The 24,184-nt window shown below is 53.9% G+C and overlaps 6 protein-coding genes across 6 annotated transcripts; 4 read left to right on the forward strand and 2 right to left on the reverse strand.

The window, feature by feature from the left end:
• Positions 1-3,733: 3,733 nt before the first annotated feature.
• NCS57_00594400 (Eukaryotic translation initiation factor 3 subunit M) lies at positions 3,734-11,316 on the forward strand (the record flags this gene model as incomplete). Its single annotated transcript, XM_053055849.1, has 9 exons — positions 3,734-3,797; positions 3,899-4,482; positions 4,536-4,602; positions 4,657-5,992; positions 6,041-7,292; positions 9,191-9,755; positions 9,809-10,401; positions 10,452-10,821; positions 10,874-11,316. 9 exons carry the CDS (start codon positions 3,734-3,736, stop codon positions 11,314-11,316), a joined length of 5,274 nt encoding a protein of 1,757 aa, XP_052914804.1.
• Positions 11,317-11,978: 662 nt separating this feature from the next.
• NCS57_00594500 (Eukaryotic translation initiation factor 3 subunit M) lies at positions 11,979-13,432 on the forward strand (the record flags this gene model as incomplete). The annotated part of the gene is made up of 2 exons (XM_053055850.1): positions 11,979-12,544; positions 12,649-13,432. 2 exons carry the CDS (start codon positions 11,979-11,981, stop codon positions 13,430-13,432), a joined length of 1,350 nt encoding a protein of 449 aa, XP_052914805.1.
• Positions 13,433-14,114: 682 nt separating this feature from the next.
• Positions 14,115-15,320, reverse strand: NCS57_00594600 (Uridylate kinase; the record flags this gene model as incomplete). Its single annotated transcript, XM_053055851.1, has 2 exons — positions 14,115-14,800; positions 15,071-15,320. 2 exons carry the CDS (start codon positions 15,318-15,320, stop codon positions 14,115-14,117), a joined length of 936 nt encoding a protein of 311 aa, XP_052914806.1.
• Positions 15,321-16,369: 1,049 nt separating this feature from the next.
• Positions 16,370-17,559, forward strand: NCS57_00594700 (uncharacterized protein; the record flags this gene model as incomplete). The annotated part of the gene is made up of 2 exons (XM_053055852.1): positions 16,370-16,484; positions 16,535-17,559. 2 exons carry the CDS (start codon positions 16,370-16,372, stop codon positions 17,557-17,559), a joined length of 1,140 nt encoding a protein of 379 aa, XP_052914807.1.
• A 1,766-nt stretch (positions 17,560-19,325) lies between these two features.
• NCS57_00594800 (uncharacterized protein) lies at positions 19,326-22,252 on the forward strand (the record flags this gene model as incomplete). The annotated part of the gene is made up of 2 exons (XM_053055853.1): positions 19,326-20,835; positions 20,913-22,252. 2 exons carry the CDS (start codon positions 19,326-19,328, stop codon positions 22,250-22,252), a joined length of 2,850 nt encoding a protein of 949 aa, XP_052914808.1.
• Positions 22,253-22,668: 416 nt separating this feature from the next.
• On the reverse strand, positions 22,669-23,734 carry NCS57_00594900 (uncharacterized protein; the record flags this gene model as incomplete). Its single annotated transcript, XM_053055854.1, has 2 exons — positions 23,332-23,734; positions 22,669-23,285 (listed from the first exon to the last, which is right to left on the reverse strand). Exons 1-2 carry the CDS (start codon positions 23,714-23,716, stop codon positions 22,669-22,671), a joined length of 1,002 nt encoding a protein of 333 aa, XP_052914809.1. The 5' UTR covers positions 23,717-23,734.
• Between the last annotated feature and the right edge of the window lie 450 nt (positions 23,735-24,184).

The raw sequence follows: 24,184 nt of genomic DNA on the forward strand, positions 1-24,184 counted from the left end.
GAAAGTGGGAGGGGAACGGAGCCTGGTCTGAGCGAGCCAAGGGAGACAAGTAGCGAGGGGTCTTGGATGCTGATGTAGAGAGAGTAACAGATATGCGGTGAGTTTGCGAATGGAATGACAAGGTGCGATTGTGATACAAAGACCTTTGAGTCGGTCGCGAGATGATTTTTTTTTTTGACTCTGGAACTTTGGTTAGAAGGCCGCTGATGGGAGATTGACGGTGTGAAGTGATGGAGGTAGGTAGGAGTCGCCCCGTCGTCTCCTTCAGTCAATCTGATTGATCCGTGCGATAAGCAGTAGCAAGGTAGGTACCAATACGAAGGGGGGGAAGAAAGCGGTAAAGACAGCCAAGCCAGCTCAGCAGGTTGAAAGGAGTGATTAGCTGAAGAGATGTGATAGCGGCGCACTGCAATTTGGTGTGACGAGCAGACAATGACGATCGCTCTCGAGATGGAAGCAGCTGAAGGTCTGCTCAAGTCGTGAAAGATACGACGGCGCATACAGCATTGACACCAGGTTGTCCTGCGAATGTGGGCAGCCGCTGGATGCTACAGCGCCCAAACAAAGCCCAAACCCCAAAGCTCAGCCCAAATGATGGAACGCAACGTCATCCATCCAAGTTGGCTCCATGGGCTGAGAGCCTGACACGCGCCAGGGATATCCAATGGCTCCGTCCCCTGGATAGGACCCTGAGGAGCGCTAACTTTGCGCTACTGCCCGCCCGAGCTCGGGCGCTTGCTTTCTGTCTTTTGCTCTCCTGAAGGTCGGGTCGGAGGCTGCGCCACGTAAACGCCGTATCCGCCACAACCAATCTCATGATGGATTCATGGTGGCTGAGACGTCTTGACAATGGGAGACATGGGTTCGGTGAATAGTGAAGGTAACAGAGGATGAGATATTAATAACAAGGGAACTAGGAAACGTCCTCTCTTTTTCAGGTACCTTACTATTGACATCTTACTGGCTGCAACCATTCTCATTGTCATTTGTAGATCTAGACCTGATAAGACTCCTTTCATTCCGCCGTGCATTCACTTGTCATGCAAGGCATTCCAATCAAGTCAAAGAATGAATCTGTATTCGTCATTAGAACAATCAAGATATGTGTGCGTGTAGAAGAAAAGTGGAATAATTAGTTGAACCCCGGGATGGAAGACGACATACCACTGTCGTTCTGTTAGTCTCATGGCCGTTATTGGTGTCTCGACCGGCCGAGATCTAGACCAGCCTCGACCCTCATCGGAAATATGCCAGAATCTCGTATAAGCTGCATAACTACGTACCCAGTGTACAGATATAGCCTTGTGCGACTGCAAGAATATGCAGGACGGCTGAGCCACAGCTTGTCAGTAAGATGGCAGACACGTACGTGCCACCTTCTTTTTGCAAACAAAGACATTCATGGCAGGGCATCATGTGTTTCTGTCCTCGTGTTCTCAGCACTCAGGACCGGATTGACAGCTCACGAGGACGCTGAAGTCGCTGCACTCCAGATTTGGAAGCCACCTGTTCGCATGCATCTTAGTTGTAATTCGCCACAAACCATGTGCTCTATCACCTCGAGGCTGCTGAAGCAAACAACTTGGTTGTGCCTTGATTGACATGACTGGCTATCACCACCTGACTTGGGATGGATGACGAGCAGCCTCTCGACGATTGGGTAACAATCCGGAGCTGGAGGTTAAAGGACTCTAACCCCGCCCAAAGAGGAGCCACGGCCATGGATCCTGGACATCGAATGCCTGAAAGGATCAGCAGCAGCAGTTCCTTGTCTGGAGAATCAAGGATCGGGCCAGGGTTCTGGAGTCGGGTGCCCTTGAAATGACTGTGTGACAGTGTGACCGGGGAGCGCAGTCACTGGGGTTGAGCGGGAAAGGGTCATGTCAAGCGCAAGCGTCGTTAGCACTCGCACTCTTGGCACTGTACGACTGTCAGAGCGCCAAACCACCTACCGAGTTTGGGCTGAGACCGCCGTTGGCGCATTTAGCTACAGGCGCCGCTGCCCCAGCCGAAGCGCCCACCAGGAGCGCCGTTACGTTTCAAACCTGCTGGCACAAATAATTGATTGCGCGGGAGGATAGGACTGGACGGGACAGGCTGGGCTGCTCGATATCTCCAATTTTAGAAGCTCCACGGGTACCTGCACTTGCTACTGGCGCTGGCTTGTATTCAATGTCACTGATGCTGTGTCTTTGTCGGACCGCTGATCCAACAACAGACAAGGAACCTAGCCGACTTGATCCAACCCATGGATTGCCCCTCCGAGGATCAACTTCTGTTTGAGAGACCCGGGCTTGTTCTGTTTCGCAAGGGTCTCGGGCCGGATAAAGGCCAGTACCCTGTTTTCCTCGGTGCTAGACTCCGTACTCAGCATCCGTAAACTGAACCTGAACCTGAAAGTAGAAGCCGGGGTTAGGTAGGTAGTCTCTTCATAGAGGGTGGTTCATAATAGAGGGTGGGAGGTGGAGGGTGGATTGTCACAAAGAAATGCCCATGACACCACCAACAGACGAGATCAGACCTCTATATGTGTGATACATATTGATGACCGAGATCATGAAGTGTACCAAAAGTGGAAAAGGGACAGACAAGAACGCCAAGGTTTGTTGATCGCTGCGAACTGGCTTTCCAATTCTGCAGCCATTCTCCATAGAAGCATCCTGTGTGGATTGGATGAATGTCTCATGTACGACCGGCGCCGCATCCCCGACAAGCAGCAAGCAGCCCAACTTACATACATACATACATGCAAAGACCCTGCCGAGCCAAAGTAAAACACCGACGACTAATTTGCCTGTTGGGGCCAGAGGACGAACATCCCGGGTCTTTGCTTTATCTGTCTGGCCGAGGGCTGCTGCTAAACACAAACTTCCATTCTGTGGGATTCGACGCGTGCATTCTCTCCTTCTTTCTTCCTCCCCCGACTGAAGTGATTCTACGCCTTAGTTATCCACTGCAAGACAGGGCGAAAGAACCATTCTCTCTTGCTTCACACTTGTTCCCCTCCTCCTCTTTTCGTCCGCCTCCCCCCCGCCAACCAACCATCGGCCGCTCGCCCGCAGCTTCTCCGTCGTCTCTCTGCCCGCCTTAACCTTGACATCCGTCTTTCGTCGCCGCCTGAAGAACATCCCCCAGTCGCTTTGTTCATCCATCCCAGTAATCGCCGGCATTACGACACCCACAGGCAGCAGTACTATTATCAGAGCGCCATTTTATGACTGCCTGTCCCGCCGCGCACTCGACGCCTCGATACTTACGTCGCCCCTCGAGCTTCGCACATCCGCTAAATACATAGACGACACGCCCATTCCCGAGGCGGTCGCGAACGTCCAGCCCGCCTGCGCCCGCGCCCTGAGCCACAACCAGCCAGCGAGTCTGCATCCTGCGACTCCGACATCATTTCTACAGCTAGTCGAGGTGCGAGTGGGCCATTCCGGTTGGCTCAGCGCCAGATGACGGTCCCCCTTGTCCCGCCCTGAGCCCCGCGCTACCACGATTCGTACTGGTACTATCCTGTCCCTGCTGCTACTGCTGCGACTGCTGCTGCTCGCTCGCTGTCACGGTGTCACGGTGTCGCCTGTCGCCTGTTTCGCTGTTGTGCGCCCCCCCCGGTGTGCGTGCGTTCGTCGCTCCATCTTAAAAAGATCCCGACAGCTCCAGTTGTTGGGTCCGGCCGCGACTGTTTCCGTCCCCCGTCTCTCGCCGCTCGCCGCCCTCTCATCGCGACTCAACAATGGGTATCGTCAGCAGCAAGCCCGACGACGGGGCTGCTCTCTACCTGAGAGATCAGAACCGATGTACGTTGATTTGTCCTTCCCCGCGTTTTCTCGCTGCGATCCCGCTTCCGCTCCGAGTCCTTGTGGCTTGTTCCTCCAAACTGACCGACTCCGTCTCCCAGTGAACATATCTTCCTTGGTCGTTACAAGCCCACGGAAGCGAACCTCTGTTAACATTGTCCCCAATGCATATCCAACTACCAAGATAACCGCCCAGAGAACGCTCGGCGACACATCTCCCATAGAATTTGTTCAGGTTGGTTTGCGCCGCTTCCCCCCAGCTTCCCCTCCTCCCATCAGTCTTCGACCTTTGTTCACAGCTCCTGACCCGCCCCAGGATCCCGACCCCTCAAACCCGAGCGGTGCACCGAGTTTTCTAATCAAGCTGAGCAACGATGACGAGCTCATATTCTCCTTCACATTTGTCATGCGCCAGTCGCAGGGCCAACCTGACGCAAATCCCGGCCCCATCGATACCAGCATTTCCGGCCTCACCTATGTCAACGCCTCCAACCCCAGAGAAGTCGAGAACCTAGTGACTCGAGAGTTCCATGCCGACCCGAATCTACATAAGAATGCCAACGTGGCCTTGGTTGGTGACTATTCAACCGGTGGAAGCCCGTCAGTGACATTCGAGTGGACATGGAAGTGGAAGCCGCCGAAGCCCACAGAGGACAGAGGTGGCGGATGGAGGAACTCGTGCAGCGTACTGTTTTCCTTTCAGTTACTTGACGAGTGCATACTGACTTGAAGATGTAGTTTGTTGAGTACGATTCTCGGGCCCATCGGCTGCACACATTGGCGAGCTTCTCCTATTTTGTTGCAGGTATTAACTTCCTGACCCAACATTTATGCCTCTCGCCCGCTCACACTATTCCAGGCACAGGCGCATCCTTGAGCCATCCGAACTCGCCCTCCCCTCCTTTCCTGCTAGCATCCCCACCCAAAATTCGAGTTGCCTCGTCCCAATCAGTAGACTCCCGCATGACCGTTCCAGATATCCTCGACGAACCCGTCTCGCCCTTGATGCCTACCGCCGAGGTACCACCTACACCCTCGTTCAGGGAAGCGAAGGAGCCTGTCAAGGTGGACGTACCTTGTCCCAAGCCTGGAGACGAAGTCATGGTCAGCGACGACGGACCAGTCTTTCGGGCTACCCTCAAGGCTCTGGAGCAAAAGACGGGCAACATGAGGACCCAGATGAAGAAGGTTCTGAAGAAGGCCGAACACGCACACGCATGTCAAATCGAAGCCAACGACGCCTTCCTCGCCTTCGTTGACTCGCTCCGAGATGCTGCGTCAACCAACGCCAACGCCGTCCAACCCGCTCTGGAGCACTACTTTGACAAGATTGCGCGAGAGATTCTCAGCTTTGAGCGCCAAAATACCTATAACCTCCAAAAGATCATCATCGACCCTGTAGCGAAGCTATACCAGGTCGACATCAAGCAGGCCGAGTCGAAGAAACGAGACTTTGAAGAGGAGAGCAAAGATTACTATGCATACGTATCCCGCTACTTGGGGCAACGTCAGGACTCGGTCAAGGCTAAGAAGCTTGCGGAGGCCGATTCCAAGTACCAGAATAAGCGACGCAACTTTGAGCTCAAGCGGTTTGACTATTCCAGCTTCATGCAGGACCTCCACGGAGGTCGAAAGGAACAGGAAGTTCTGTCTCACCTTACGAAATTCGCCGACTCCCAAACAAGGGGATTCCTCGCGACAGCCAAGAAAATCGAGACCCTCCTGCCGCAACTTGAGGCGCTATCGAATGAGGTTCAGGAAGCTGACAAGGAATATCAATATCAGCGACGTGAGCGCGAAGAGAAGAGGCGCCTGCTTGAGAAGACCAATACTCCCTATAAAGAGCCTGAGCAGAGCAGCACCATTAGCAGCATCCCTATCGCCACTGCCACTAACGGAAGTGCTGGTAACACCTCGGATTCCGACCTGGGCCGCGCAGATAGCACTGGATCACAGCTTAATTCTGGAGCCGCGAGCGCTCCTTCGGCCGTGGAACTATCTAGGTCTCCTGGTAGCGCACAGCCGATGGTAGGAAGCCCCGTCGCGTCATCCAAGTTCAAGGGGATCCGCGATCTTGAGGAGCGGGATAGCTCACAATCGGTTGTCACCCACCGCAAGGAAGGGCTCTTGTGGGCGCTCAACAGGCCTGGAGGACATGTTGACCCTCGAAACTTGAATAAACAGGGCTGGCACAAGTAAGTTTCCCAATCATGATGCAGTAGATATTTGCTGACCCTTTGCAGATTCTGGATCGTTCTGGATCAGGGAAAGCTGTCTGAATATAGCAACTGGAAACAGAGGCTGGATCTCCACATGGATCCTATCGATCTCCGAATGGCCTCAGTTCGAGAAGCTCGGAATGCTGAGCGACGGTTCTGCTTCGAGGTGATCACCCCGAACTTCAAGCGAGTGTACCAGGCTACGTCAGAGGAAGACATGAACAGCTGGATCTTGGCTATCAACAACGCTCTTCAGAGTGCCATGGAGGGCCGAAGCTACCAGGGCAAGCCAACTTCATCGAACGGCGACTCCATCAAGAGAGACATTGGTTCTGTTCTCACAGGCAAGACACAGTCGCTGAGCCACGGCAACCATCACAGCTCCTCCAGCAGCGGCATACCCAGTCGTAGGATCACAGTGGGTGCACGGCCCAGCGCAGTCAGAACCCCTAGCTCCGGCTACGACGAGTACCCCGATAGGCTTCTGCAGATGGTTCGGGACAACGATCAAGGCAACATGTGGTGCGCCGACTGTGGTTCTGGATCCAAGGTGGAGTGGGTGTCGATCAACCTGGGTATCATCCTGTGCATCGAGTGCAGTGGTATCCACCGTTCTCTCGGTACCCACGTCAGCAAGGTACGATCTCTGACGTTGGACGTCAAGTCTTTTACGGTCGATATTGTCGAGCTCCTCTTGCTCATCGGGAACCGTGTGTCGAACATGATTTGGGAGGCCAAGCTCGATCAGTCACAGAAGCCAACAGCACAGGCGAGCCGTGAGCAGCGTCTTCGGTTCATCACATCCAAATATGTGGATCGGGCGTTTGTAGAGCCCATCTCACCGACGCTATCACGATATGCGACAGCGGATGAGACTCTGCTGGCCGCTATTAAGAAAAACGAGATCCAGCAGGTGCTGTACGCCCTGGCACTTAAGGCGAACCCAAACACTGTCGACAAGATGAGGGGCACTCACGCTGTATGGCTTGCTCTGGCTGCGGCAGACCCGGCAGCCCCGTCTCCTACCCCTGTGTCGGCAGCCGATGACGGCAAGTCTGTGCCGTTCCCAGTAGCGGAGCTGCTGGTCCAGAACGGGGCCGAAATACCTTCAGCGATGCCGGCGTTTCCTCTGGGGCGCTTTGCGCAGCTCTACGTAGAGCAGAAGCGTGGGCGTGGGGTAACTGGGAGCTCTGGCGACGCAGTCCCCTCACTACCTGGAACAATGAGTCCAGCCGAGAAGCTTCAGCGTGAGAGAGAAGCTCGACTTCAAAAGCGCGTGAGCACAGGAGGCAGGCTGGCCAGATCTCCCATACCCGAGAAATAGGAACCCGACTGCTAGGAACGATTGGCAGGCTTGGGTTTCTGCTACTATCTGTATGACCTCTCACGGCCACGGAGCCTGGAGAGCAAATGATTCTGCATTTTTCATTCTTCGTTTTTTTTCTTGGAGGCGATTGGGTTGACGACGACTTCGCTTTGATAATGACGGACGGCAGGCACTTTTGATAAGAGAAAGATGGGTGTCATGGAGTTTACAGGCGTTGACGATCGCTTTCTCCGGACCATGACGGTTGGGAAATGCGACATGAACACAACAGGCGAACTGCAGAGAACAAGGGAGAAGAGGAGATGGATATGGGCATGTTTTGGAGGGGAGCGTAGAATGGATGGTGGCGGGAGTAGAGCTTTCTTAGAGTGCCAAGTTGTTGGATAGGCACGTCTTGTTGATTATTATACGCCGAGAAGCACACCTAGGCATGGATATTGAATAATGGTAATGCCGAGTTGAGGATGTGGCATATTTGTTACTGTTCTTTGGTGAATCCTTTGGTGAACTTGAGGCGTTTCGAGCGTTGAAGTTGGAGATAATCCGGATTTCAGCCCCTTGACTGGTCGGTACTCGAGTCATGACGCGCGTGACAAGAGAACATGGGAGTGGGTTAGAAAACGGGCGTCAGGGGAGCATGCGGAACGTCTCATTCTGGCCGACAGCGTGACTCGCCGAGGCTGGCGGATGACGACATGGGGAAAGGTCCATGGGATAAGAACAGGGCTCTAGTGTATGATCATCTGGTGTTTAAGCATGGCCTGGCATCTCGATGGTTGATTGTAGGGTCATCTATGAAGTTGACGAAGCTGTCCAATGCGATGAGATAGAGGAGGATCCACATGTAGGGCACTCGCAGCCCCCTTGTCATGAGTGACAGGAGAGACAGCATCATGTCGGCCTCCTGAACTGGCCTTGTCTGGCTCACAACTCTTGAGCAGCTCTAGTTACAGGCAGCTGGAGAGAATGGTTCCACTGAAACGAGGCGAGATCCATACCACAGCCCACGGACGGATGCTGGGCGGGGGCTTATGAACACATCCGCCATCCCTTACAGGCCTGGTGCTGTGTAGGCTGGGTCAGGTACTTGATCGAGCTCCCCGATGCTGTCATGGACGGGCATTGCTACCTGTGACCACTTCGGCTGCGCAGACCTGGTGCTCGAATATATGATGCTCGAATCCCTCTCTACAACTCATAAGAACCGGTAGTCATTCTTTCAATTTATTACAAGCCCCCCTTCCTCGAGGCTGTGACTCGCTCGGTAGGTCAACGTGCAAGGGCTAAGTACATGGGGGCCGTACCCAGGTACCTCTAAAGTGGCTTGGAACCAACAAGTACCATCGCCAGGCAGTTGTCGCACCCCAGGTACTTTGGACTCTAGCTCTAGGCTGCCTCCTCCACCATCCGTCAGAAGAACAACCACAAGTCTCTAGGGCCCGTTCGTTCACGGCACATCCCCTTCCCTTCTTTCGCTTCATACATTTGCTTCTTTCTTTCCCCTTTTTCCTCCCAGGCATCACTTTCTTCCCCTTCCCCACCAGATCAGCGTCCCTGTTCCTGGCCGTCATCTCAGCTCACCCCCATCGTGATCAATTTCACCTGGCTCGTCTCCAGCTTCATCCACAGCTCCCTTTCAGCCATGGCTGACATGGCTCCGCGAAACGAAAAGAGCCAATTGAAGCGTCCGCGCGTCAGTTTTTCCTCTCCTCTGCTCCTCTTGCCCTCGTTTTCCTGCGTTTGCGCTGCCGCTCGCCAGGCATCGTCCGTCTCCGAAGACTCCGTTGCGCGCGCAACGGCTGTCGCGCTCTCCTTATCTTGCCACTCGTGCTGACATCGCTATTCAGGGCTCGCTACCAGAGGACGAAACCGAGACCAAGAAGCCTCGCCGAGCCGAACATCTGTCCCCCGGCGCGCCAGATAAGACTCCCGTCGCCAATAAGCAGCATCTCCCTTCCCCCGTCACACACGTCACCGAAGACTCTGGCGACCTCGTCAAGGAGGCCACCGTCACTCCTCCGGGGCAGCGACAGCAGGAAATCACCCCAAAGAAGACCGAAGACGCCTTCTCCCAAGCCCAGGCGCTGTCCTCGCCGCCCCAGGACACCCAGCCGCTCAGCCAGTTTGTCGACCGCCACCCTGCCATCTCTGACGACATTGAGGATGAGGTTCGCGAAGGTGTCTGGGGATACCTGGTTCCTCTCGATCCCAAATATGGCGACAAGCCCATTGTCTTGAAGAAGCGAAGTGCGTGTCCCTTGCCAGAGACAGTTGCCGATGGTGTCAAGAAAGAAGATGTGCCCAAGACCAACGGTAAAGCAGTCGCGTTGAAGGAAGAAGAAGCCTACGAGAAGAAGAAGACCAAGGGCGTTCCTTCCGGTGGCTATTTGATAGGCCGCCATCCCGAGTGTGGTCAGTAACCTACCCGTCTTGTGTCACCCGAGCACCGCAGTTAACCTGAGCAGACATTGTCGTCAATGACGGAATTGTTTCGAACCGACACTGCCTGATCTTCACCGAGAACAAGGGCAACGACACCGTTGCGATCGTCGAAGACCTCTCGAGCAATGGAACCTACGTCAATGAAGCCATTGTCGGCCGAAATCAGCGTCGCGAGCTGGAGGAGCAAGATGAGATTGCCGTCCACGGCAAGGCGCGCTTCGTCTTCCGCTACCCCCAGGCCCGCCAGACAAGCGACTTCTTGCAACAGTACACGCTTCTGGAGAAGCTTGGCAAGGGCCACTTTGCCGAAGTCTATCTCTGTGTTGAAAAGTCGACCGGTCAGCGATACGCTGTCAAGATCTTCACCAAGCACCCTGGCATGGAGGATCGCTCAAAGACCGAGGGTCTGCAGCAGGAAATTGGCGTGCTGATGGGTGTCAGCCATCCCAACGTCCTCTGCCTCAAGGACACGTTCAACGAGCGCGACCGTGTCTACCTGGTGCTTGAGCTTGCGCCAGAGGGAGAGCTTTTCAACTACATCGTTATGAAGCAGAAACTCAGCGAAGACGAATCAAGGAAACTATTCTTGCAGCTGTTCCAGGGCATCAAGTATTTGGTAAGTATCCTGCCGATGTCTAGATCGAGTTGAGAACTCACCATGTTTAGCACGAGCGCAACATTGTGCATCGGGATATCAAGCCCGAAAACATTCTGCTAGTTGACAAGAACCTCCATGTCAAGCTCGCCGATTTTGGATTGGCCAAGATTATTGGGGAAGAGTCATTTACGACTACACTCTGCGGAACTCCTAGTTACGTTGCTCCTGAGATTCTGGCCGATTCGAAGCAGCGTAAGTACACAAAGGCCGTCGACATTTGGTCTCTGGGAGTCGTGCTCTATATCTGTCTTTGTGGTTTCCCGCCTTTCTCGGACGAGCTATACTCGCGCGATTTCCCCTTTACTCTATCCCAGCAGATCAAGAGTGGACGATTCGACTATCCTTCGCCCTACTGGGATTCTGTTGGCGACCCAGCCCGTAAGAATTTCTGCCTTCTGGACACAACTGTTTGCTGACAATGGATGCCTAGTTGACCTGATTGACTCAATGCTGATTGTCGACCCCGAGAAGAGGTTTACAATTGATCAATGTCTCTCACACCCCTGGCTCACCCAGAACGCCCCCAGTGTCAACGACAGCACCGGCGGCCTAGTGGGCGGGCTTGCAGGCCTCGAGGTCAACCGACGAGTGCCGGCTAGAGAGCGAACCCTCCTATCATCGATCAACTCGGTGCAGGTTACAGCCCAGCTCGAGGTGGGCAAGAACAAGAACCCTGTCAAGGTGTTTGCCAAGAACAAGGGCCGTGTTACCAACGTTCACAAGGAGGCGGGGCCCGCTTCTCAACGAGCACCCCAAGAGTTCATGGAGCTGGGAGGTAAGGGCGATCAAGAACTCTTCGGAGATGAAGATTCGAGCATTTACCCAATAGGTGATAATGCCAGCAAGGTCAAGGCGGGCAAGGCCAAGCGATAAGGCAGCAATAGTTTGCACAACCTGGATTTTAGAGTATGGGCGAGTCTGTAACTGGCTGGTGTTGGGTTTCTGTGCGATTGGATGGTTCTCGATATTGTTTGTGGTTCTATAGAAGACGGGACTGGCCGCACACACTGGGGTTTTGCACGGGGTTTCATATTTGGATTTTCATTTACGGCTGGGAGTCATCTGATTGAGGGCTTATCACTCAGTATGATGGCGGAAGGATTCAGCTTGGATACATGGATGGGCGACCAACTATCGGTCGAGCCCATGATAACTTACACAACCTAACAAAAGTCTGGAGTTTGCTTTGCGTGGGTGTGGTTGAAAGTCCTTGTCGGCCCGTCCATTTGTCCGTTCCAGCGCCCTCGCTTAGCGCCCACACATGGCAGAAAAAATGGCGGGGTCCAGTGGGAGAAGTCGAGCCCCACCAGAGAGGGCTACAATCCATCGCCGCTGGGACAAGAATCCTCACATTATTCCGCTCGTCGACCTTGCAACGCCTGCCCGCCCGACGCTCGAGATCGCCCTCCGACCGCGCAGCCTTGCCTTGACGTTGCCCTCGTTCGCATCTTTCGAAGCCGAAGCCGGACGAGTCGATCCCACGTCAGAAACCTATACTCAAATCACCCCGCGAGGCAGTCAACACCCGAGCCAATATGGCCGCCCCCAAGACTGCCGGCCAGCCCACTCTGGTCTTTGTCGATGGAGCCTTCGAGGACCTCGCTGCCGAGATGGCCGACTACCTCAAGGCTGAGGATGCCAAGCAGCTCCTGAGCAACGAGAAGGCCCCCTCCACCGAGGATGTCGTGGCCAAGCTCGTCTCGGCCTCTGCCGCCCTCAACACCGTCCCCGAGAAGGAGTACACTGCCGCCTCCAACCTCATGATCCACCTGGTGCTGCAGTCCGCCGAACCAAAGAAGCACCTGCCCACCCTCTGCACCACCTTCGCCAAGCCCCTCATCAACTCTCCCGTCCACGGCGTCGGCCTGTCGCTCAACGCCCTGACCACCGTCTTCAACCTGCTCGACCCCAACGACCCCGTCCGCGCCCGCGTCTTTATGGAGATCCTCAAGTTCCTGCGATCGCACGGCATGTACGAGGGCCTGCGGACGTACCTCGACAAACTGCCCGAGTGGCTCGCCGCCTGGGGCACCGATGTCGACTTTCAGCGCAAGATCTATGAGGAGGTTGCTGAGGTGGCCCTGGAGGCCGGCGAGGAGACGTGAGTTGTCCCTGAATTGCGCGGCCAATCTTTGTCTCGGGATATGGAAATCTGGCGTGACAGGTTGAGTTGTGCTGGTGAAGCGCTTTCTAACAATTGTGCAGGCAAGGATACGAGTACATCCTCAAGGCTCTGCGGACATTCGACGGCGACGAAAAGGACGGCGTCTCCTCCGAGGATGCCCAGCGATTATCCCTCCGCGCCGTCAAGATGGCCCTCCTCTCCAGCACCCACTTCCTCTTCCAAGACCTGCGGGGCATCCCCAGCGTGCAGGCTCTCAGCGACTCCCACCCCGTTTACTCGCAACTCCTCGACATCTTTGCTGAACAGGACCTCGAGGACTACAACGACTTCAACGACGAGCACGAGGGTTGGGTTGAGAAGGAGAAGCTGGATCACGAGAAGCTCCACCGCAAGATGCGCCTCCTGACCTTTGCCAGCCTGGCGGCCGCCACCCCCAGCCGCGAGATCGAGTACTCCAAGATCACAAGGGCCCTTCAGATCCCCTCAGAGGAGATTGAGATGTGGGCTATCGATGTGATCCGCGCCGGCCTCGTTGAGGGCAAGCTCTCCCAGCAGCGCCAGCACTTCCTCGTCCACAAGGTGACATACCGCGTCTTTGGCCAGAAGCAGTACCAGGAGCTGGCCACCCGCGTTGACCACTGGCGGTCGACGCTGCAGAACGTCCTCAGCGTCCTGCGCCAGGAGCAGGCCAACGCCAAGGCCCAGAAGGAGCGCGAGATCCAGGACCTCGAGCGCAAGGTCGCCAATGCCGGCCTGGGCGGTAACCAGGAGGGTGGTAACCGCCGCCGCCAGGGTCAGCAGAGGGAGCCGCGGGAGCCCCGCGAGCAGCAGCAGCCTCGTGAGCGAACGGAAAATGACGACTAGAGATGAGGAAATTATGAATGGAACACGAAACAAAATCGGGACAAACAGAGTGGAAGGGAGGGAGGGAGGGAGGGGGGTCAAAAAGGGGAAGGGGTTTTCCTAGGGAATGGGGGTATTTTTGACATACCTGCTTTGCGTTAATATCGTTGGGCAACATGAGAAATCCAGCGAACGAAGGGTTGCGAATGGCGTAGCCGGTTTCATGAGCATATTGGTCTTTCTATTCCCAGCATTGAGCGGGAGAATGATGTCTCGGTACTCTTCCAATATAGAATCAAAAGTGAACGCCAGTTGACAAGACGATGTGCCTTGCTTGACGTGACGAATGGCATCTTGATTTCACTCGTCTTTGATATATCCTGTAGCATAGATATTTCATTTCAGTTTCTTCTCATGAGTCCACTTCACCCCCTATTTCTCGGCGGCGTGGTCATTCGAGCGTTGATTATACAAAAAGGTAATAGGGATACAAATAGGGCCAGCGGGTCAAGACAACCAAGATAAGAGAAGAGCCAACAGCTGGCGACGACGCGATCCTAAATGTCCCACCTCCCTTTCCAGGTCTATAGGTCAAGTAATTTTAAAAAACCCCTCTACGGTCCAAAACACCCCCGACGTTGCTCCCCCCATGCAAGACGGCGCTCTCCCGTGCATGTGAAAGTGGTTTATGCAGGTTTATTTCTCAAAAGCTGGGACCCAGCCGCTGGCTGAGGACCTTTTGAGTGGTGGCAAAGACCTCGTTGGGTGTGGGAGTGGCGTCCAGCTTGACCACCTTGCCCTCCTTCTCAAAGTGGTCGACGACGGGCATGCTGGTCTCGATAAAGGTGCGGAATCGCTTGCGGATGCTCTCGGCGTTGTCGTCTGATCGGCCGCTGGTCTTGCCGCGCTCAAGCAGACGCTTCTCCATGACATCCTCAGGGCAGTCAAAGAAGAGGACAAGCTTGGCGGGGCAGACAGTCTCCTCGAACTTGACAGCCTGGTCCATCTTGCGGGGGAAGCCATCGATCAGGAAGCGGCCCTTCTTGTCGCCGGACTTTTGGATGACCTCGGTCATGGCGTTCTCGAGAAGCGCAATAGTGACCTCCATAGGGACGATAAGGCCGTTCTTGATGTAGTCCTTGATCAGCTCTCCGAACTGGGAGCCGGGGCGCTGCTGCTCGGCGCGGAGAAGATCGCCGGCGGAAAGGTGAGTGAAGCCGTGCTCCTCGACGAGCTTCGAGCACTGAGTTCCCTTGCCGGCGCCAGGACCGCCGAGGACAAAGATGACAGTCACATCCTCAGGCTTGAAAGTGGGAGTGGACTTTGTGGGCTCGGCAAGCTGTCCAGCGGGGGCCGCGGGGGCTTCGAGTTGAGGTTGCGTAGGCATGTCTGCAGAAGGATGGCAGTTAGTTTGTGAAGATTAGGAGGAGAGTTCAGGAGGAAGTTCTAAGGGTCGAAGAAGGCGGTGGGCATGAATCTAGTCGCAAAGCAACAGTGAAACGTAATGCAGGCCGAGAAGCTCGTCCTCGGGCTGCATGGACCGATGTCTCGGACGGGGCGACGACCCCTCGTACCAGGAGCAGACCCATACCCAGTCCTTGTTGATAACTGAAAAGATGAAGGAGAAGCACGGGTGCGTGCTGGTTGCAAGTAGCTCACCTTTACGGCGGTTGACAAGACCCACGTAGCCGAGAGAGCCTACAGCGATGACGACAAGAAAAGGCCAGAACTTGACAGCGTCGTTGCGCTTCGGTGGCTGAGACGAGTATTGACGGCCGCGTTGAGCTGTACGAAAACCGCGCGGGATAGCCAGGGACGGGCGAGTCGGCAGGGACAGGGAGGATGAAGCTCGAGGGGACAGGCGAGAAGCGACGAATCGCCCCGAGAGGAGGGGCATGCGTGCAGCCATTGGGTGACGTCGATGCGCTTGGGCGCCTTTTTTTTTTCTGTGCGGAAAAGGCGAGAGAAGCAAAGAACAGGGAGTCGAGCTGAGCTGAGCTGGCGACTACCAGAGGGCGGTGACGGGCGCAAACGGAGGAGCAATTAGGGCAATTGAAGCCGACCAAAGAGATGAAAAGGAGACGGGGACGAGAAACGAACAAGAAGAGAAAGAAAAAGGAGTGAAGAGGGTTAAGATTGGATTTGAGAAGGAGGAAGAAGAGGAGGAAAAGTTGACAGCAGGGAGGTTAATGGAGATTAATTATTTTTGGCTAGAATTCGCTACCCAGGTAGGGGAAGGTGCCACCGAGGAGCCACGTTCCCGTCGTTTCTACGGGACGGTACAGCTTCAGCTTCATCAATCAAGGGAAGGATCGGGTCGGATATTAGACGGTCACGAGTCCGATAGGTCTGGCAGGAAACGCGTAGTCATGTGACTTGACGTTTACGAAAGAAGTGTTATAGTATCCAAACAGAATGCAACATTGGTAAATAATACGAATCCAAGAGATTGCCTTCTTCAACGTCCCCAAGGCATAAAAGAACCATCCAGTGGCTACCCGGTTTTGTGCCACGAGGGACCCTGCAAGATCAGATCCATGACGAGATTAACAGCTCGGGTCAATGCCCGTGTGCTACGCCATTTGCGGTCGAGTTCTGCCGATTAACGAACAGATCAGGGCAGAGAGTTTGCTGCTGAAAGGCTACCGAGTACCTGCCCAGGTCAAGGTACAGGTCCAGGTACACCTTGGCAGGTACCAGGTTCTCACCGAAGCAATTGTGGCTGGGTTCCCGTTTGACAGCCACATTCGTTTCATCCCAGCCTCCCCCTTCGAGGCTTGACCTCCCTAGCAACGGAGCGTCAACGCCAACGCCAGCCCCGCAGCCCCTCTGTATCTACCGGCGCGGCGGCAGCTCCCGCCCATCGTCTTTTGACATCAGCATTGATCGACTGGACCACTTGGCCCAGATCTTAATCCGTTGCAAGCCTCGCTGTGATTTCCCCGACACTCGACAACTATGGCCTCGACGCCTCGGGGCAATAGTCATTACCAGTCAACTCAACAGCCGGAGACGCCCAAATCTGTCAAGAAACGCCTCCACAAGGGCCGTTTCAGTGACGGACATTGGTGGTGTAAGTTTAATTGCCACTCCTCAAAAACATTTGGCTAACATTTCCAACAGGCAACTGTGAGCCTCGAAACAAAGCCAGTCTTCGTGAGACGAGAAAGTCTGGTCCAAACAAGGGACGCTTCTACTGGAAATGTGACGACTGCGGCTTCTTTCTCTGGTGGGATGAGGCCAAGTCTCGCGAGACTGGTCTCAAGTCTTCCGAAAAGGGCGAATCTTCACGATCCAAGGCACCGACATTGACGCAGCAGTCACTTGTATCCTATGGCTATCAGGTCACTCCCAGTCGACGTGCCAGCAATATGGATTTCGATGATAGCACAGAGTCTAGCGAGGAATCTGAGCAGGACCCCCCAATGCCCAAGTCAGCCAAAACCGTAGAGGCGGGTCCATCAAGGGCAGCTGCCCTTCCAGAAACACCCAGTCGGGGGCCTACTAAGAGAAAGCGAGATGTGTTTGAAGAGGATGAGGACGAAGACGAATTCAGTGACCTCGGCTCGGATGAGGAGAGGCAGATGGTCGCCATTGCGGACAAGAGCGCCGAGAAGGCTGCCGCCCAGAGACGATACGAAACGCCGACCAACATGCGCTCTGCCGATGCCATCTCTGGCCTGCCCACTCCGGTCTCCCGTACACTCTTCCCGGGCACCGATTCCAAACGTCAGAAGCAGGTCTCTTTCGAAGATACCCCTTCTCGACACTCAGTGGCTCTCTCATCCGCCACCATTTCGGCTGGCACAACTCCGTCGAGGACCCCAGCTGGGCTGCAGGCAGCCCCTTCCAGTAGTCCTCCCGACAACAGCTACGACGTGACAGACGAGATCATGGGTCTCCTGCAAGGCCAAAAAGTTGACCCTGGGGTCTTGCGGACTATAAAACACACCTTGACTACGGCGGCCCGTCGTACCAAGGGCATCATCCTTGGTCGTGATTCTGCACGGGCGACCCTCAAGATCCGGGATGAAACGATTGCCAGTCTGCAAGAGCGCGTCACGGCACTTGAGAACAGAGAGCGCACGCACCGCAACCAGATGACGAACATCAAGGCAAACCTGATGAAGATGTATGACGACAATTGATTTTGGTAATGATCTGGTTATGATTTGGTCTTGTTTTGATACTAGCGATGGAGGTTTACGGAGTGGAACTTTGGACGAAGGAATGAATTCGAGGATAGATAGGAGTTGATCCCCTATATAGTAGTTATAGTATAGATACCAGTTAGTTATACCCTCTTGAGCAAGTAAATGCAATGCAGATATGGTTCTACTCTCTGTTGTTTTAATGCCTGTGTATTCGTGTGAATGGCTAGAGCCAAGCGCAAGCAAGACCCGGAACTGGTCAATTTTCACTTCCAGAAGCACATTTGGGACCGTATCAACAACGAGGTGTTCCAGGCGGGATCCAACATTTGGGGTGGTCGCGGCGGGCAATCTTTCAATCGCCTTTGCATCGATGTCGCAGGTAAGATCGTCCACCAAACCCCTTTCTCTTTGTTCTGACGTTTACAATTCTAGGGGGTGATGCCGAGGAGATGTGGAACTTTAGCCCGTTGAAGGCGCAGACAGCCAGTGCCCTACGCTCTACTCACGATGACCTAAACAAAGCTCAGGTGGCCAAGCTTGTGAACGGTCTCAAGGTCGACCTCCACGTCTTCACGGACCTCGAGATGACCAAGGACGCCGAGAAGGCCAAGGTTGTGGAGCGTCGCTTGAAGAAGATCATTAATCGAGCTATGCACCTCAACATGTTGTTCATGACGTCGAGAGCCTTCTTCCTTCCGATGGGTGTGCAGGACGAATACGAGGATGATAATGTCGACATCCGATACACCAGAGGAAGCACGGAGAACACTCAGCTTGAGCTCCAGGTCTCACCACAGATCGTCAAGTTTGGGGAAGCAGATGGGTACAACTTTGAAAGTTTCATCATCGTCTGCAAGGCCATCGTCACCATGTGCGAGGTGAAGCCGCGAGGTGGGAAGCGCAGCCGGGAGTAAAGGAGTAGCACGGATCTTGTTGTCCCGATAGTCAATGGAGTATAGTAAGAATAAACAAAGTATTCTAACTTGTTAGATTGTTTATGACCCTTTCTAGAAGTGTATTTGACTTCTTTGCTCGTAAATTTCAAGGTTTTGTTCATTACTCAATCATCTGGCTTCAATATCTTCCAAGCCAAGGAGGGAACCAAACGCCTGTCTGGTTCCAGAGACGTCGTTGCATTGGTACCTACATATGAGATCTATGTAACTAACCGTGGCCATCCCCGCACATACACATACTTCAAGGGCGCCTGTGCTTCTCTCGCAATACCCCAACAGTTCCTGTCGAGGGTCAGCATAGGGTAAGTCACGATGATAGCCACCAACGGGGATTCACACAACCGGACTCAATCACAGAATATACCTGCAGAATGGTGCCATATTTCATTCAACAGGAACAAATCAGTATATCCAAGTCTGCTTCATGCGATTTGATACTGCTGTGATGTTCTGGACCCAAACATAGGCCAACGTGGTGTGCTGAACAAAGAAAGTTGTCATTGACAATTAAACCTACACAGGGCGTGTTCAGCGCATGTGTTCATGATTGTTCTACATGTGAAGCACCGCCTCCCCCAATAAGCTACAGTCATGTCGTCGAACAATATCTCGTCACGCTTTGCCTAGCAGCTATTCCTTGATTCACCTATTATCATGAAGGGTTGCTACCATGTTCCCTTATTCCCGTGACAAACATATATACTTCGACATCGCTACCCAAATCAGTGACTGATTTCAGATGAACATAGCAACTACCTCGTCACTGACACCTGGAATACAGTCTCGACACGGACATCACTCACTATGTCGTCAGAGCTGCTAACCCGCATCGAGCTACCCTTCCTCGTAGCACTCCGTTATAAGGAGGATCCCGGCCAGAACGACTCAGGCTACGTACGGCCTCAAGGAAGTCCTGTTCCCTACCCCAGTAACAACTATCAGAAGAGCGCCGCTGGCTTCACACATCCTCAGGTGAGAGAGGATTGTGGCTTGTGGGCCACTCTGTTTCTTGAGAAGCTTCTGGCTCATTATTGGAAGTTTCCTAGAGCTGAGATGTGGACGTTTAGCTATGAAAAGAATCTCCAGGAGACTCAATGTGATGAGTATCGTTGGATCGGGATGAAGGTCACGTCTCCTTACCTTGAGCCTACTGACGACCAATACAGACAACTCGAGGCGGTCCTCAAGCTCCTCAACGAGAAGTTAATCACCTTTGCCAGTGCTGAAACAAGGCTAAAACTCACATTCAAACCTCGACAAGGAGCCTTTAACCTCGAACGACTTAAGGAAATCGCATCCATGCTATGGGTGACAGACCCTCTCCTGAGTAGGCTTCATCCCCCTCACTGCGGACCAAGCTCACTGCCCTCCCTGGGCTTTCAGTTCACAAACCTTGTCAGGGAGCATCATCCCATCGACCTCAAGGTGGAAATGGGTTTGGGTGTTCTTATCGATGATCCTTGGACTGATCGCCTCTCCTGGCACCGTCGACAGCTCAGGGTCATGGCTCATCCTGGGGAGTTGTGTGAAGGGAGGTATAGACCTGGGCTCGACAAGATTCACAAGGCTAAATCTATCCCAGACCTACTTCATCTCTTGAAGTTGGCCGTTAAAAAGAGAGGCAATAAGCACAAGTTCCAGGCGGCATACAACTTTCAGAACGCCACCGATCCGACGCACCCCCGTATTGAACTGAATCAACATTGCGGAACTCTTCACGGTCCAGCCATCGTGGATTGGGTCGCCATTTGCAAGTTTATTCTTGAACCTCCTCGACCAGTGCACGACTCATCTCTCATCGCAGCGTCAAGAATCTTGAGACAGCGTGTCGAACAAGGCTTCACCGTTTTCGATTGTCTGCGCTCAGACGGCATAGGAAAAATGAGGTACTACACGCCAAGGAAAGAATTTCAAGTCCCAGACTTGATCTACTGGCCGGCTCGTACAAGGCCTGTCCTTAAATATGACCCGGAACCTGGGCCGGCGAGATCTTACAGATCGCTGGACGATGTCGAGGCGGAGGCTCAGAAATGGGCAAAGTTCACCAAAGGCGTCAAGGGCACCAGTAACAGCACCTACTCCTTTGGCGTGGAGCTGGAAATGTTCCTCCCCACGTCGGAGCATCCGACGAAGGATCTAAAACCATCTTTTTACGCTTACCAGTATATCGACGACCCCCCTAACCAGTTATTCTTTGACATTGGAGAGAAGCTTCGTTTAGCACAAGAAGAAGGCTCGGTCAAAGGGGCATCCCGTGAGGACTCGCAACCATGGACCCCGACGTTTCCAGAAACTGAGCCAACATCGACCATAGGTAAGGACGATTTTGATTTAGACATGGCCATAAGGAATCTCGATCCTGGCAGCTTGATCAATTGCTAACTGATCCAGAAGTGAGTTCATCAGATACTTCAATGATGGACGTCGGCTCAGTTCCCGTATCGAGCCTTCTTGACTCTGACCCGATGGACGTTGACGCATCCTCCGAAGAAGATACTACCCCCGAGAACGACCCTCATCCCAACGATCCCAGGGAGATTGCCCGCGGGAGATGCTTTTCTCGCCGAGCCCATCAGCTAGCGGGCATCGTCTCTTCGTTCGGCCACCCGGCGTACTTCATCTGCAACCACAGCAACGGCACCGGCCGCCCATGGAAGCGCGAGCTCGCAAAACACGGCCTCTTCCACGTGGGCGACCTCAAACTCAACTACCACGCGTGGTCCCTCGAGCAAGACGGCTCACTCGGGGAATCCTTGAACTGGGGCGGATACTGGGGGCTGACCGGTCTTGAGCTCATCAGCCCAGTCTGCCAGGACGTGCCCGAGGACTGGGAGATGATTCTTGATGTCGTGGGCGGCTTTGCGACAAAAGTCAGGGTCATGCAAGGTGCCAACTGCGGACTGCACGTCCACGTTGGCAAGGGTCAGCAGATCCTCCCCATACATCTCCTTCGAAAGATGTTCTGCCTCATGTGCTGCGTGGAGAATATTGTCTTCAGCCTCTGCCACCCCTTAAGGAGACACATGGCATACTCGACTGCCTTGATGGCATCTGCAGATGAGATAAGACGGTATTCAAAGAACAGAGCTCCACACCCGGACCTCAAGAAATATTTCCCTGACGAGGTCAAGGAGGATCCTCTCCTCTGGGTCGTCTTGAAAGAGATGTGGATAGTACGTGATCTGGGCCAGCTCAAGAATTACTGCCGCAAGGTCTCGCTGTCCGTATCAACTTGTCAGGCCCTCAACGCGAAAGGCCAACCCTCAGAACTACACGAAGAGGACGTTTACGTCAAGGGCACAGTCGAGTTCCGTCACCTAGAAGGAACCATGAGCCCAGACTTGGTGTTGCGATGGGGTCAGCTCGCTGTCGCACTCTTCCAGTTTGCAGACCTCGCAAAGCCCAATGACTGGCAAAAGCTGATCAGCACCGCGCTCAAGTGCAAGGACTCGAGCAACTACAACCTTGACCTTCTTGATGACTTTCTCCAGCAGCTAGGCCTGGGAGAGGATTTTCCCTTCTGGGAGCACAGAGCTCGTTACTCCAGTAACATAGAAATACCGGGGGAGAGTAATCCGGTCTTAGCCCCAGACAATACCGGTCAACCTCCCCTTAACACCAAGTTTGAACGTGCAGTCTCCGACGAAGGAATGGAGGCTATACGAAAGAATATTTGTCAAAGAGACAGGACGCCGCCGTATCTGGCCCAAACGGAAGAGGAAATTAGCTGATACTTACTTCAAGGAGTTGGAGAAGGGGGAGTAGACAGGCAGAGATGGACTATATATAGCACCATTAAGAATGATAAATTATGGGTAGCGCTGAGCGCTAATGACTTTTTACCAATAGACCTAACTTTAGTCATGTCTGGACCCTGATACTGTTCCGTGAAGCCTATCTCGAGGCTGCAAAATGTTGGTATAGCACCGACCGGAACGAGTGCCTGCCAGGTTGCCCTAGGTATGATTGACCTGGGCGTGAGTGGGAGTAACGGTTGGCCACCTCCTCTGCCCGCTGTCTGAAAGGTCGCGCTCCTATGAGTTGCCTTCATAACGACAACCTCGGCGCTGCGCTGGGTCTTTGGCTGACAATCTTTGGTGCCACGGCCAACCTGGTTGATGTTCTTCTTGCCGATTCCTCACTCTTACTAGGTTGGGGAACCGTGGTCCCGTTCGATTATGTCCTCTCTGCCCAATGGTCGAGTTCCGTCGTTGAGCACCATCGCCTCTCGATGCTGTCGTCGAAGTCGCTGCTCCTCGGCCGAATGCTCTCGGGTGCGAGGGATCTGCTGCTCGGCGAGAGCGCCGTCCGCAGCCTCCTCCTGGATATCCATGGTGGCCTCTGGGGTCTTACGAAAGATGGTCCGCATGTTCTCCTTCCAGTCCACCAGCCCTGCCTTTTCCAACGCCTTACGTCCACGTCTCTCATCCTTGATTCTATCCACGATCTCGACGATTCGATTGCTCTTCAGGTCCATGTAATTCTTGAAGTTCCGGCGTCTCTCCTCGGGATCAGTCCCCCATTCCTGCTTTGCCAACCACTTCTCGACGAACCGTGCCTTAATCAGGTCGCGAGAACCATACTTGTTGGTCAGCTCGAGGATGAACATGAGACAGAACCTCTCGGCCATATCGCGAAGGTAGTACTCGTCCCAGTGGCTGTCGGTGAGATCTGGTCGCTCAACATCGTCCAAGCTCAGTTCGAGGGACCTCACAAGGGCAGAATAGCCTTTGGCGTTGTTCAACTTGGATAGTCCATCCAGACCTAAAGTGGTTAGTTGTCTCCCCAGAAAGCTGTCAAGTTCTCATACCAAGTGTCTGTCCCGTAAGTAGGGCCAGCGCCCGAAGACACTTCATACGCTCATCGTAGTCTGGCCGCGTGATGCCAAAAAGCAATGAATGCGTTGTCTCGCGGTCGTTGATAGCCCGATCGCAGAGAATCTTGATGGCGATATCCCTGATTGAATAGTTTGGATGGTCTAGAAGCTTCTCAAGGGTCTCGAGTTCTAGAGAATCTTCTGTATCCTGCGTGATGTATTGGGTCTTTGGCTGCGCTGGAGGGATCTCGTTTTCGTCGCGGATGTATGTAAGCGTGGTAACTATAGTGCTAACAAGACCAAAAGTGGCAAGACCCAGGCTCACAAGAACTACCCGCTCATCGCGGGCGAAGGCGAGTAGGCTGCTTGCCCAGCCCATGTTGATTAGATCTGCTTGTTGAGTTCATGTTCATTAAAGCTGGCGATAGCGATAGGCGAGAGCTCCTGACGTCAGGGCATTCTGCCACAGAATACCGCTTTTAGCTCCTGCATAAGGTACCTGGGGACTGTGGACGGCTCCACTTTTGGCACATCCCCCAGATGATGGGTGAGTTTGACGAGAACACAACGAAAGTGTCTTGACGAGCAAAAAGAAAATGTCAATCGCATTCAAGAGAGATGCGAGGAAAGAGGCAAAAAGAGATGCGTAATCTGGGAATCGAACCCAGGGCTCCCCGACGTTACTCGAATGGCAACGGAGAATTTTACCACTAAACCAATTACGCCTTGATGTCACGTGAAAGCAAGCTCTCAAAATTTCGACCAGATGCTTCCCAGAGGCGGCAGGGTCTCCTGCTTGTAGGAGCCGCCCCATAATAATTTGCTGATAACGATAACGCTTTTTCCA

This window comes from Fusarium keratoplasticum, chromosome 4 (assembly GCF_025433545.1).
Source record: "Fusarium keratoplasticum isolate Fu6.1 chromosome 4, whole genome shotgun sequence".
NCBI lineage: Eukaryota > Fungi > Ascomycota > Sordariomycetes > Hypocreales > Nectriaceae > Fusarium > Fusarium keratoplasticum.